This window comes from Rhinolophus hipposideros (assembly GCF_964194185.1).
Source record: "Rhinolophus hipposideros genome assembly, chromosome: 14".
NCBI lineage: Eukaryota > Metazoa > Chordata > Mammalia > Chiroptera > Rhinolophidae > Rhinolophus > Rhinolophus hipposideros.
In genome coordinates, this window is record NC_138060.1 from 47,915,179 (window position 1) to 47,928,825 (window position 13,647).

The following is a 13,647-nucleotide window of genomic DNA, read 5'->3' on the forward strand; positions in this document are numbered from 1 at the left end:
ATAAAATAATAGAGAAAAGCAAGGGATATTTTATTACAGAATACAGAGTAGTGGTTTTCCATGAAGAGAACTGTAAGAAATGGTATTAGAGAAAGGCAAGCAAGATATTTCACAATTTCAAAAAATAATTTATTTCTTAAGCTCTGTGATGTGTTCATCTAAAAATGAACAACTTTAAATATTTTAAATAACATTTTACATATTCAACATTCATTTGCATATTTTGTATAAAGCAACATATAATTTAATGTAATAGTCATGTATAGAATCATTATATAATGTAATATATAATTAAAGTAATAAAATCAACCTATTTATTTTTTAATTTGAATTAAAATACATTAATTATTATGAATTATAATAAAAACACAAAACAAGACAAGGTTTGGCTATAAACTAACTCAAACTCAAAAAAAAAAAATCCACGACTAACCCCAAACTTACCTTTTGAGTATAATACAGAAAATGATGTTGAAAAGCGATACATATTTCTTAAGTTTTTAAAATGCCTGTTTATTTTTAAAGTGCAATTTGATAGTAAACACTTTAAAATACTCAGCTGCCATATAATAGAAAATTGAAGTCAGTGTATCAACAACTTTACATTAAATATTAGTTCTTTCTCAAACAAGATTAAATCTTTTCTCTTAGTGATGCTTCTGTGAGCTGTAGGAAGAGTAATTTTTATAAGCACAGTTGCACAAAGACGTACACAAACACAAACATCTCCACGCTTTCTAACGTTATTTGTTTGGAAAAACGTGTAATTTCCAGGAGGAAGTGATAAATGTTAGCTCCAAGTCATTGTAGCAATTCTAATTCTAAAAAGCCAATAGACATCTATATTGATAGGGGTCAGCTGCCCAGGCCTTAGTTCTTTTTAAGTTTCTTGATATGCTAACATACTCTGGATTGATGGTATACTTTAAAGAACAACAACAAAAAAGGCAGTACAAATGCAGTAAATGAGCTGTCACCTTTACATTCCTGAGCCATTCTTTGGGAGTTGTATCTATTTACAAAAAATAAGGTAATTATTTAATTATAAGTTATGCATTAAATAATAATAAATATTCCTTTGTAAGAGTCTAAATATTAAACCACCCAGTAATTACCACTACTTTTTCCATGCCAGACTCTTTTCTTAATAGCTTCCTTACACTATTAACATTTTCTAATAGTACTGAAAGAACTTTTACGTTATCTACACTGATATTTGTGTTTCTTATACTTCAAAGTCATGTAGAAAGTTCTTAAAAGTGTTTGTGCTAGATGCAAAATTATATAAGTGGTATGATTATGTGAATCACACAAACAAGAAAAGTAATATTTTGAAAAAGAGATTAACCGACATAGCAAGTATTTGTGTGGTGAGATAAATTTTTTTCTAATTTTTTCTACATTTTTCAAATCTGACTTTATGACCTATATTCCGTCTATACTTGAAAAAATAATCAATTTATTAAAATGTCAGCACTCAGGCTGAAGATAGTTAATAGAATTTCAATTTTATGGGGCATGAAATGTATCCTTTCATTGCATTTTAATATAAAGGAAAGTAAACGAATCATGTTCCTATGGCACATGAAAAGTACACACCATCTAAACATATCAGCTTGTACTTTGGTTTCCCAGTGGTTAACTTTAAGACAAGTGAACAGAGGCCACCTCCTGAGCAGAATGTACTGTATTACATTTTATCTGTAGGTGAATCCCCATTGTGTATAGTATTTGAATAAACCCAATATATTTATTCATTTTATTATTGTTGGTTATTTTGGTTGTTGTTTTTAATACAAAGAAAAAGAAACAGCTTCTCTAGTAATTTTATAGGTTGTGGGTCAAAGAAAAAAGTGTCAAGTTTACGTTTTCTTTTAAGCTAATTATTTACATAGGAATTAACATCCTTACCATTGTCTATTCAACAGCTTTTTTGGAACATCTGTTCTCTGTTGTGTTCCCTACCATGGCTGTATGATACAAACAAGGAAGGCAGTTCTGTTCGCAAGTAACTGTCAGAAATAAACCTGTGGTTATCATCCAGTGAGGACAGTGCTATGACAGAGGTACTCCTGGGCACCTTGCGAGAAGAGATGCTCCTAATTCAGCTAAAAGAAAGATGATGAGCAAAATCTTTCTAGAGGAGACAATCAGATATTAGGCAAAGGAAGTTGTGAGTAGAAAGGCAGGAGGAAAGAGAAAATTCTTGACTTATGGAATTGTAGTCTAGCAGGGAACATTCTAGAAAGTTCCAGTAATAAACTTTGGTTGGGTTTGGGGGACCATATTGGGGAATGATAAGAATAAAGACTAGGAAGAGAAGCTGTGTTTATTGTCCTTCCTGGCTGATATAGTAAAAGTAAATTATATAAAATATTGTGGAGGGTCAAAGGACTATTAAAGCAACAATATTCTTGGATCTTTTTTACTGAGATGATAATGCAACCCAGTTGAGTAACATTATACATATAATGTAGTGATAATGAAGAGTTAATTTTGGTGTAAATAGGGTCTGTAATGGACTCTTAAGATACAAGTGAATACATCAAATCAGAATAATTAATCAAGCACATGAATCTGTCAATAAGTGATTAACTTTAATAAGTTTCTCTTTTTCTTATTTGTACCGCAGTTAAGAACAGATGGTTTTATCTTTCCTGGAGGAACATTACTACATCATCAAATGTTTATTGTGTTTCTAATAGGTATACATACTCTTTGTACCATAAATACATATAAACCATGGACTATGCCCTTAAGTTTGATGGGACATGATCTGTCCTTAAATACAAGAGTAATAGTCACAGGTGTTTCAAGAAATTATGGAAATGAGACTGGGTTGTGATAGTATAGATATTATGTTACACTGAGAGCATCATAAAGGACCTTGTAGTGGAAGTTAGAGACCATATATTCAAGTTTTAGTAAATAACAGTTGATCAGTTAAAAAGAATCCGTAAGAAGACATGAAAATCTTCCCCGCATGTGGGGAGCAGCTGAATTTTTCTTGCATTTTCCCTATAGCCTGTGACCTTCCCAAATGGTACAGACTGAAAATGTGTGATACGTGTCTCGTTTGTCATGCAAACATTTTCCCCAGTGGAATGAAAGAAATGCACTCAAGGGTGTGTATTTGTGTATACTTGCAGTAATAGTGGGAAGGGTTAAGACAAATGAACCAGGAGTCACTGATTTTGAGGTGAGATAGCGTTGCATGAATTTTGCCATCTCTCACTTCCTTAATTGTTTTTTAGAATCTATAACATCAGCCTGAATTTTCTGACCATTAGGTAACTAAAAGATTGAGCATCAGCCCAACAATTATAGTTTTTGACTATTTACTATAAGTTTATTATTAAACTAGAATTCTTAAAATACAATATTTTATTCTCTGCTAACTTATCTAGTCTGGTAGCTAGTATGCATATTTTACATATAATTTTAAAAGTACTGTGGGTAATACAGAAAATCTATAAAGCAAATAATCTTCACATAGTTAATTGAACTGCACCATTGATTTATGTTAACATGGATTATTTGGGCTTCCTGCTAGAGTTTCACAAAGACTGAATTTTTTTGGGTGACACAGACCACTTTTATCCAAAATACTTATTAAAATTTAATGCAAAGAGATCGATGAGCTGACAAAAATGTCTGTGTTCCCATCTATTTGGGTACCTGTTTTACACGATTTAGGGAACTAAGATGAGGAGGATTAATTTGAATTAAAATTGGCCTTGATTTTTATTTTTTCCTGCTTTTTGTGTATGTTAGCTTTTGAAAAATTAAAATTAGCTTCAGTGGACAACTTCATTTTATGCTATATTTTTTTTCTAGATTTCCTGTTGTAAATTCTAATTCTTTTAAATGAAGCAGTGGCATTCTTATATTGCTTAATCCAGAAATGAATTTTTAAATGTTATGAAGCTTAGAAATATACCATAGACAGTTCACGACTATCGTTCTTTTACAGACAACTCTCCCTGGGAAATATGCACTGAGTTCTTTGCATTAGTCACTTCCTCATACCGATAGTAAAAACTGTGCTTTCATTACAAAGTTTTGAGCAGCTGCTATGTATGTAAATCCTTATTTGGTATTTTATGTCAATATTTTTTCCTTGCGTTTCTTTGTAAATTTAAAATAATATAATGCAATACGAATTTTATAATAAGGACTATAAAACTTTCTTAGTTTGGCTGTTGAGTGATTTTGTTTTTTTAAAGCTCACTCTCGTTTTGAATGAAATGAAGTGAATGTGCTCAACATACGATATAAAAAGTGATGTATCATTATCAGGAGGATATGCACTTTGCAAAGTGGGAGATATATCTGTGTGTAGATATACTTGACTCTCACTGCTATCCTGTTTGTCTTGTCTGTTGAGGGTGTGATATATGCGTACAACATTCACTCATTTATCCATTCATCCAAGACACATTTATTGAGTGAGCCCTGTGTGCAAGGCCAGGGATATAAAATAAATAAGGCCGCTGCCCTACCCTTGAAGAACTCATCCTCAATATTAGGATAGGAAACGGTACAGTATAGTACACTACAATACAGCATTGATAAAATATTGCATTTTAATCATGAATACAATTGGTGATACAATGCACTCTCTAATAGAAATATGCTCAGTGCCCTGTGCGATTCTAACCAGAATTGAAATGAACTGCTTGGGGACGAGAGAAACTGTGAGTTGAGCTGGGGTCAGGAGGAAAAGTGTAATGATGAAGAAAATCTGTGAGCTAATTAGAATGAAGCTAAGTAACCCATGTCCTGATTGGGAACCACTACTTTAATAGCAACAGCACCACCACAAAACTTTCTTGAGAACCTGATTATGTGCCTTAGTACTGGGGGATGCAGTGGAAACTAAGAACATTCTCTACTGAAATATGGCCTTCAAAATGATCACATGTGCTGCTCATTGATGCAGTTTTCTGTTAATACTATCAAGGCAATTGATGATGTCAGAATTTTCAGAATCTGGAGGTTTTATATCTTCCCTAAACAGCAAATGTAATTTATGCTGCCAAACTATGGTTTCTGTTACGCTTTCAGTTGATGTTAGATTCATAGATGTACTGGAATGTGGTGCACATTGTGCAGTCATAAGCTTCTTCGAGGAATACATTTCTTTGCAAGTGAGTTCTAACAATCAATCAGGAATGTCCAGCTACACTATTTCCAATAAATGGTGTTCATTAAAAAACAAAAAAACAAAAAACAAAGCCATTTAGGGGACTAATTACGTCCAACATCTACAATAAACTTCGAGATATTTTCTGTGGCCCATGAGTGGCCAGAGAACTGACTTTGATACAGGCTTGTTCACTATGCATTAAGGACAGTGTGATATCAAGGAAAGAGTAGGGAGTTTGTAGCTAAATGCACCCTAGTTTAAATATAAGCAATATAACCAATAGCTGTCAATTTGGGTAAGTCAATAAAATCTATCTTTAATTTTTCATCTTAAAAAATGAGAATGATGATATTAGCTTATTAGGTAGTTGTGAGAATTTGGAATAAAATGTCTAATGTGCCCTGTGTATTCACTGGCACGTAGCAGGTGTTCAATAATATAAATTATATATATAAAATGTATAAATGTAGTTCAATATGTATAAATGTAGTCCAATCATAAGTAGGTATTTCTGAACTGGAAAAGTTGTCAGGTCCATAAAAATTAGTTAAAAATCAACAGATTTTCTTAGAAGTTTACTATGTATCAAGCTCTATACTGGATATTTTGAAGATGATTTAAAAAGTATAAAAGATTATCTGGACCCCTGAAAAGTCAAGGTCTGGTTGAAGAGACAATCTCATGGAGAAAACACAGACAATATCATAAAACAATAAAACAATAACAATAACAATAACAATAATAATAATAATAATACATGCTACGTGATTTTATGTAGACTGTGAGCATAATAGCCATTCAGATTTGGGAGAAATAACTGGTGGATATGGAAGTCAGAACATGCAGGTTACTCTTGAAGAACCTATATTATTTAGGAAGAGAAGGGTCAGCTGGAAGATACCAGTGCCACCATCACAAACTGACAGTCCTTCGGCTCAGTGTACCTAGGAGAGCTATTTTATTTGGCCTTCACTTATCATTTCCAAATGCCAAAGAATGAATGAGCCATCCAGAAGAAAACAGAAAAAAAACCCACATTTTCTAAAAGGATGCTGTTGTATCTGTTAAATAAATATAATATCTTTCTCTAGTATGTTATCAATATAGAAGGCATGTGAGTAATGTGTTAGCTGGGAGTTAATTGACTGCGGAGACTCTATTTTCAGTCATTGCCTGTTGTTTTTTTTTTTTTTGAATTAATATACACAGTTGGTGATTCAGCAAAGGAATTTAAAAATAAATTCTGTATAGAAAGTTCCTATCAATTTGATGTGTTCATAATTCATGAAGAGTAGACCCATAATAGCTCTATTTTCTCTTTAACTTTGGAAAATAAAAGATGCCATTAGTTTAAATTAGGCTTGTATGTGGAAGAATCATGTGTATCGACAAATATAGTTTGACTCAGATGCTATATAAGATAAGAACAACTGCCAGAAAGAATTGACTATTTCTTTAAAAAGCGTAAGGTAAAACTTGTATTGACAAGCTAGGGTAAAAATATCTTAAAGAGTAGATAAACAACACATGAATGTATAAAACTCAGTTAATGAAAACTCAAAATATAATAAGTTATTATATATAGTTATTATATATTGGCTACTGTTTTCCAGAGTACTCTTAGAATATAAATAAATTGTTATTTGGCACCTGGCCATATTTAGATACTGTATGGGCATTCAGGATAGTTGGTTAATATGTAGATATGACGAGAAGTTGCATATTTTTATGTTAAAAAGTGTCCTAGCAATTCTGGGATTAGGTATTTCTTATATTGGCTACTTAAGGTACTAAATGCCCAGATGGAAAGAAGGTATAACATGTGTTCATTAATTTGTTTCCCCCAAGAAGTTGAAACCCCCAATGAAGTTGACTGTGGATATTTTATCTCTTCTAGCTGTAGAATATGAAAGCATAAAAAAGTGAATTGTATTTGTCTGAAAGCTTCTGGAGCCAGGAGGGACCGGGAACCAGTGCTTAAGTATCTATTTCAAGGCATCATTCAGTAATTTGGTCATATACATTTTTTTCTAATATCAGATTTTTCTTTCTAGCCATGGATGGCATAAAGAAAAACTTCACAAACACTTAAGGTCTTGATCTAAACTCTAACGAGAGGGAGAGTAAACAAGTGAGATAATTCAACTTTAGGAATACGTTTTACCTCAGAAATATATATATATATATATATTTTGGAGTGTGTAAAAATGTGTCTTTAATCTGTGTAGTAATTTTTCTCTAGTCTATATAGTATGCATATAGACTATTTTTTACTCTACTCTATATAGTATGTATATATATATATAATTACTATATAGACTAGAGTAAAATATATATATATACATATATACATATATACGCATATATAATATATATACGTTATATATACATATATGTGTATATACGTGTATACATATACGTGTATATATATGTGTAATTATATACACGTATATGTGTGTGTGTCTATGTATATATATGTACATATATATATACATATACACACACCCTGTCTCCCCGAGAGTAAGACCTTACCGGACAGTCAGGTCTAATGTGACTTTTTTTTGGAGCAAAAATTAATGTGAGACCCGATCTTATATTGATTTTTGTTCCAAAAGACACAGTAAAGCTGATTGTCCGGTTAGGTCTTATTTTTGTAAGGCCTAAATATATAGGTTTACATATACACACTTTGACGAGACGTTAGGAAGAGAGATTTAATATAGTTCTTCACAGGTATATTATTTTGATGTTTTTTGTGTTTATCATGGTTTGAGTTGTTAAAAAAAATAAAGTCTAAGCTTTATTTACCTACATCAGTTGTTGAGTTTGAAGAGTATAGAAAATACAGCACCAGTCATGCAGAAAGTACCTGTTTGTCATCGTGAGTTCAGACATGAGTTCAAACCAATGGCCCATTAAATACCTTCTTTTGTTGTTTAAAGCATATTTTAGCTTTGCAAAATAATTGTTAATGCGGAATGTTGTAATTGAGCCAAGGAATGAAATTCCTGTACCTCCAATCAGAGTAAGAGGATAGATAAGTCAAGTACTCTAAGTTGCATTGCATTGTTTTGTGATTCTGTACTATTGGAAATTCTCGCCTAGAGTGCAATTAGGAATAGGGAAATCAAGAAGTAGCACAGTTTGCTTTTTTGGCATGAGTGTGTGTGTGTGTGTGTGTGTGTGTGTGTGTGTTTGATTTTCCATTTATAGTAGTATGTAATATTTTCTGGGAAATAAAATTCTTTTTTTTAGTGGAAAAAAGTTGCTTGCTTAAATATCCACAAATCCACAAAAGAAAGCATTTCATTTTTTTTGGCTGTAAAAAAATGATAACCATGTTTTATTTGTCCTGCATTTAATGAAGGAAAAGACATCTTTGTAGTATTGATATAGTAAGACAGTATGCACACTACAGGTTACAAGTTTCATCATGAAATTTAACTCACTATGAGATATAGTAATTTCTAACTTCCTTTTTAAAAGACAGAGCTAAATTTTAATTTTGAAGGCACTTTTATTAAAAATTAGGAATAACTTTAGCAACCTATTAAGAAGGGTTTTTGTCTTAAGAGTTTGTGTGTCTGATGTCAGATGGTTATAAATTTCTAAATTATTTTTTTTCTTCTGGTTTTTACTTCTCCTATACTATATTAATGGTGCTTTGTGAGGAGAAAAAAAGCTCCAGCAAACATTCCCTTTCTTCTCCCTTTTTGTCTAATCCTGTAAAATACATGGAATTTTGCAAATGTTTACCTGCCTGAGTAGCCAAAATCTAGCAAACATTACTGTAGTTAATGGGTATGATTCTGGTGCCTTGAAGCATTATTGAGTGAAGAGACTTTTTAAAAATGATATGATTTTACTGGTTACTTTTCTAAGAGAGAAGGTCTTGGGGTGAAATAGAGCTTGAAAGAGGTTTTATGCATCTGATTGGGATGGTATAGGTGGAGAGATGAGGAATTTTGGAGAGAGTAGGTTTGTACGATATCAGGCATGTGGTAGCAGACATTTCAGTAGGACTAAAACCAATAAAAAAACACCCTCTCTAATCATATGGATATTTGTGTGATTATGTGCGGTGAGAACATAGTTAATGAAGTCTTTAACATTAAAAATAATCATATAAGCTGTACATCCAAATTATACTTTTAGCAAATAACATTACCTGCCAAATTTCTTAGTGAAAGATTTTGACAGTCTAAGTAGTAGTGTTTTAAGCTGTCATTTTGCATGGAAACTTTACTCCCTTTCACTTCTTATCTACCTTAGAGAAGGCCAAAGACTGAGGGTATTTTTATGTAGCAGGTAATAGGAAGAGTGTAATTTCAAGAAGAGCTCATATTTAATGAACATTTATTCTATGTCAGCCAGTTAGCAACACTTTTGGTAAACCTCATTTAATGCTCACAGCAACCCTACGAGGGGGAGACTATTATCATCATGGTACAAATTTATAAGCAGATGTATATAAATTTAAATAAATAGTGCAAATCAGTATTTAAGTAAATAGTATTTTGTTATTATAGATGATGAAACGTTGCAAAGAACACATAAGATTTAGCCAAACAAATGCATCAGAGCTGAATTGTTGTTTGAGCCATGGCAGCTAGTTGTCACAGTATATTCTTTTAACTACTCCACTACAGTGCGTTGGAGTATAATATCTGGATTCCCAAAGAAAGGAAGCTTGATTGAACTGGAAGAGTTGACATATGTAGGGGCTTCCCTAGTTTCCAGGCAGCCTAGTGTAATAGGCACTGCATCACATTTGAGAATTCCACATTCAAGTTCCTGATGTAACTTTCACAGATTATATGGTTTTGATTAAGTTACTGATCTTTTAGGCCATGCTATCTGCATCTACAAAATAGACACTTTCAGCCTTAGCAATCTTTAATTTAGTTAACTGTAGGGGTATAGTTACAATGATGCAGGAAAGGGAGTGGTACCCCAGATGAAGTAGCTGAAACATTAGGGTTATGCTGACAAAAATCTACTCAGTTCGGTATTGGGCAGCTCCATCCCAGTTCTGGCTGACTTTAACAAGGGAGGAATGACTAGGTGACTGGTGGGAATTATTCCAGACCCCGTCATCTAATTTCATACAAATAGTCCTGTTTCTATTGTAGCCTATCAATAGTTCTGCTCCTATTGGCAGGATTTTCAAGGTTATAGGTGCATCACTTTTGTAATGACATTAATCCCATCAGTTTCTAGAGGACCCACAGTCCATCTTTAGTGAAAACAATTGAAAAAGACAGAGGCAAAGGCATTTCCGGTACTATGCCCTTATGGACACTAGAATTTTAATAAATGACCTCCGAAATGCTGTGAAAAATTAATGATATAGTAAAAGGTGATTACAAATGTAAAAGAAACATTGGTAATGGGGAACCTAGTTCATTAATATGTGGAATGTTTAATATTTGTCATGTATTTTTACATTTAGGAACACAGAATTGAAAGAAAACTCGGCAAATATTTTGACAATAGCTGAAATCTTGAACAGAATGGGAGTTGGTAATAAACTTTGCACTTCATTTTGCCTTATAACTTCTCCACGTTCTTATGTTAACCGTGAAGATTCCTTCATGGAATCCTAAAGAACAAGGTTTTAGGATCATCTTGTTCAGTCTCATCCTCATTATACCTCAGGAAATGTGCTCTAAGAGATTGTTTTATTCCCCATATTACTCATCTTTTAAAAACAAAACCTAGACTACGTCTTGTGCAAGAGGTGATAAAAAATGAGCATATTTACTATGATGTATATAGCTATTTATCGTAGAAACTTTCTTATAGATGAAGTACCTTTGGATGATCTGTATCATTTATTTATTTACAGAAAACATTTATTGAACTTCTATCACCTTTGGTGGCAGGCATTGAGAACACAAAAGTCAGATCTTATCCTCAAATGACAGTATAATATATTTTTAGTAGCAAAATAAATACATTTCTATTTATCTTAGGAGCACTGAAAGGAAATGTCAAAATTTCAATTTAACCCTTTCCCAAATCCTGAAAGGTGGTTATTATAATTCTCATTTTTCACAGATGGAAAAACTGGCTTGGAGAAGTTATGTTAAACTTCTCTAGTTACACAAGGTAAGCTTCAGAGCTGGATGCAAGCCCTGTTCATCCTGGCACCAAGCTCCATACTTTTTTTCATGAATCCACAGTGTGATTTCCTTTGATCACAATCACATGCTATCCCCCCTTCAGCCACCTATGACAGCCTGACAAGTTTATTTTTAAAAGTTCAACCCAGTGACTGCGTAGGGAAGTGCATTCTCGAGTCATAGAGAAGAACTGGTGAAAAGAGATCACCCAGGTGTGAAATGGGAGTTCCCAGCTTGTTTTCTTGGTTCATTCCTGCCCAGGTGTATGTACACCCATGTTCATGAAGGTGTTTGACGTTTCTCCATTGGGCTACAGTAACATGGTTTTCTCTCTCTCTCTCTTTCAGGTATGGAAAAATTGTATCCACAAAGGCAATTCTTGACAAAAACACAAATCAGTGCAAAGGTATGTGTAACGGCATCTGTACCCTGAGATCTTTTTACCTATACTGTTCGATTGCTAGCTGCTCCCAGGCAGAGGTCCAGCACACGGTGCCCAGGGGTCACACTGTACACTATACGGCCAACCCCTTTAATAACACCGAAGCTCTGATGAGTTGTATTTCTAGTAACATTGCTCATTAATTTTTTTCATTAACAAACAAAATGAAAATCACACATTAGAACAAGTGTCAAATTGCTTCAGCATAAAACTAAATTACCTCCTAACAACTTTGGGTTGTTTAATTTGAATGATATCATCAGTGATGCAAATTGATTTCCTATATAAAAACTAAGAAACTCTGGGGAGAACTCTCCCATGCAAAACACATTTTAATTTATCTGTTCTTTAAAGTGTTAGCAACATTGGTTGACTAGGATGAGTCTACTGACGGGCCCACTGTATCTAAGCTTCAGCCATGAACACCTCACGGGACCTGGGAATTCTCAGAGTTGGTATCTTATTAAGGTTGTTTTTTTTTTTTTTTGGAGGGAGGGCTATTTCTGAAGTTGTTTGAGTATATCTGTGGCTCTTACATCTTCATGTTTGAGAATCCTAAACTCTTTTAAGAGCTGCATTAAATGATTTGTGGCATCTATATCATCTCTCTTATATGACTCAGTTCTTACTAGAAAATGGGAATGCTTCTTGTAACACGTTATTTGTTGTTCCTCTAAGCCAATCTTTTTTATAATACTGATGTTGAAAAGTAAGGTAGAGCCAAGATTATTCTAAACTGCCTTATTTCACATATAATTATAATGTACACAACTTTTAGGAATGAATACTTATACATTGCAGATACATGGTAGCCTATTTGGGTAATGATACTTAGATTTAATTCAGCAATTAAAAGAGAATGTGTCATGTCCCTTATAAACTTACCAATGTGCTGGGTATTCAGGTATTGCAAGATAAAAACTAATAAGACATGGTTTCTGTTATCTAATGGTTCAGTTTCTAGTTGAAAAAGAAACTACCAAGAAAAACAAGAAACTAGTCCTAATAAAATTATTAGGATCAGTGCATCAGCCTGAGATACGATGTGAGAGTATACCAGAGATATCTATAAGATGGGTACTCACACCATACTGTGGGAGAACACTATGGAAATTCCTTTTGGTTGAATTAAGTTTATAAACCCAAGGCAGAATGGATGGGCTTGGGCATGGTTGGTGTTCAGGAGAAAGAATTTCAGAATATAATTGATCAGACCCACATATCTGGAATAGAAAAATGCACAGATAAGGATAGTGGTAGAAAAAAGGGAGGGGTCAATTTTGCAGACTTTAAAAAAGTTTTCCCAGATATTTTGAACTTAATTTTGTATGAAACCCGTAGTAGTTTTTTGAGCAGACACAACATGATTCTGTCTATGTTTTAGAAAAGTTATTTTGTTACAAAGGAGTAAAATCAAATTGCAAAGGGGAGAAATTAGAGGCAGGAAAAAAGCAATGTAGACTTGAAATCCATAGATCAAGAGGAAATGAGGAGTATCACCCAGGCATTGTTAGAGAAATGGAAATAGAGTCATCTTGAATGTTCTCAAAGGTAGAATTGAATATTCTCTATAACGGTGGAAGAAAGGGATATATAAAATAAAGCCAACATGTTGACCTTTCATGATTATGGAAGGTGGCTGTGCCATTTACTGAGGTAAGAAGTACAGAAATTGTAGTAGTAGGTTTTGTGGAGAGGTGATGGGTTATGTATCGGCTATGCTGAATTAGAGGTCTGGGCATGGTATCTATGTGACAGATATCAAAGAGGAAGGTACAAGAAAGGTCAGAGCTACAGATGGTGACTGAAATCAAGGGAAAAGATAATAACACTAAAAGTAACCTACAGAAGGGGAATGTGTTGGGCTATATAAAGGTGGGCAGCTGAAAACTGAATCTTGAAGAACATCTAAGAGCAAAGCTAGACCATGA

General features: G+C 33.4%; 1 protein-coding gene across 17 annotated transcripts in view; it reads left to right on the forward strand.

The window, feature by feature from the left end:
• RBMS3 (RNA binding motif single stranded interacting protein 3) overlaps positions 1 to 13,647 on the forward strand; it is a gene marked incomplete at its 3' end in the record, with an annotated part of 1,241,782 nt that overhangs the window by 780,089 nt on the left and 448,046 nt on the right. For all 17 annotated transcript variants that reach the window (XM_081071716.1, XM_081071717.1, XM_081071703.1 and 14 more), the window contains one exon: positions 11,622 to 11,680. In XM_081071716.1, coding sequence (XP_080927842.1) covers positions 11,622 to 11,680 — 59 coding nt within the window. The remainder of the gene's footprint in view (positions 1 to 11,621; positions 11,681 to 13,647) is intronic.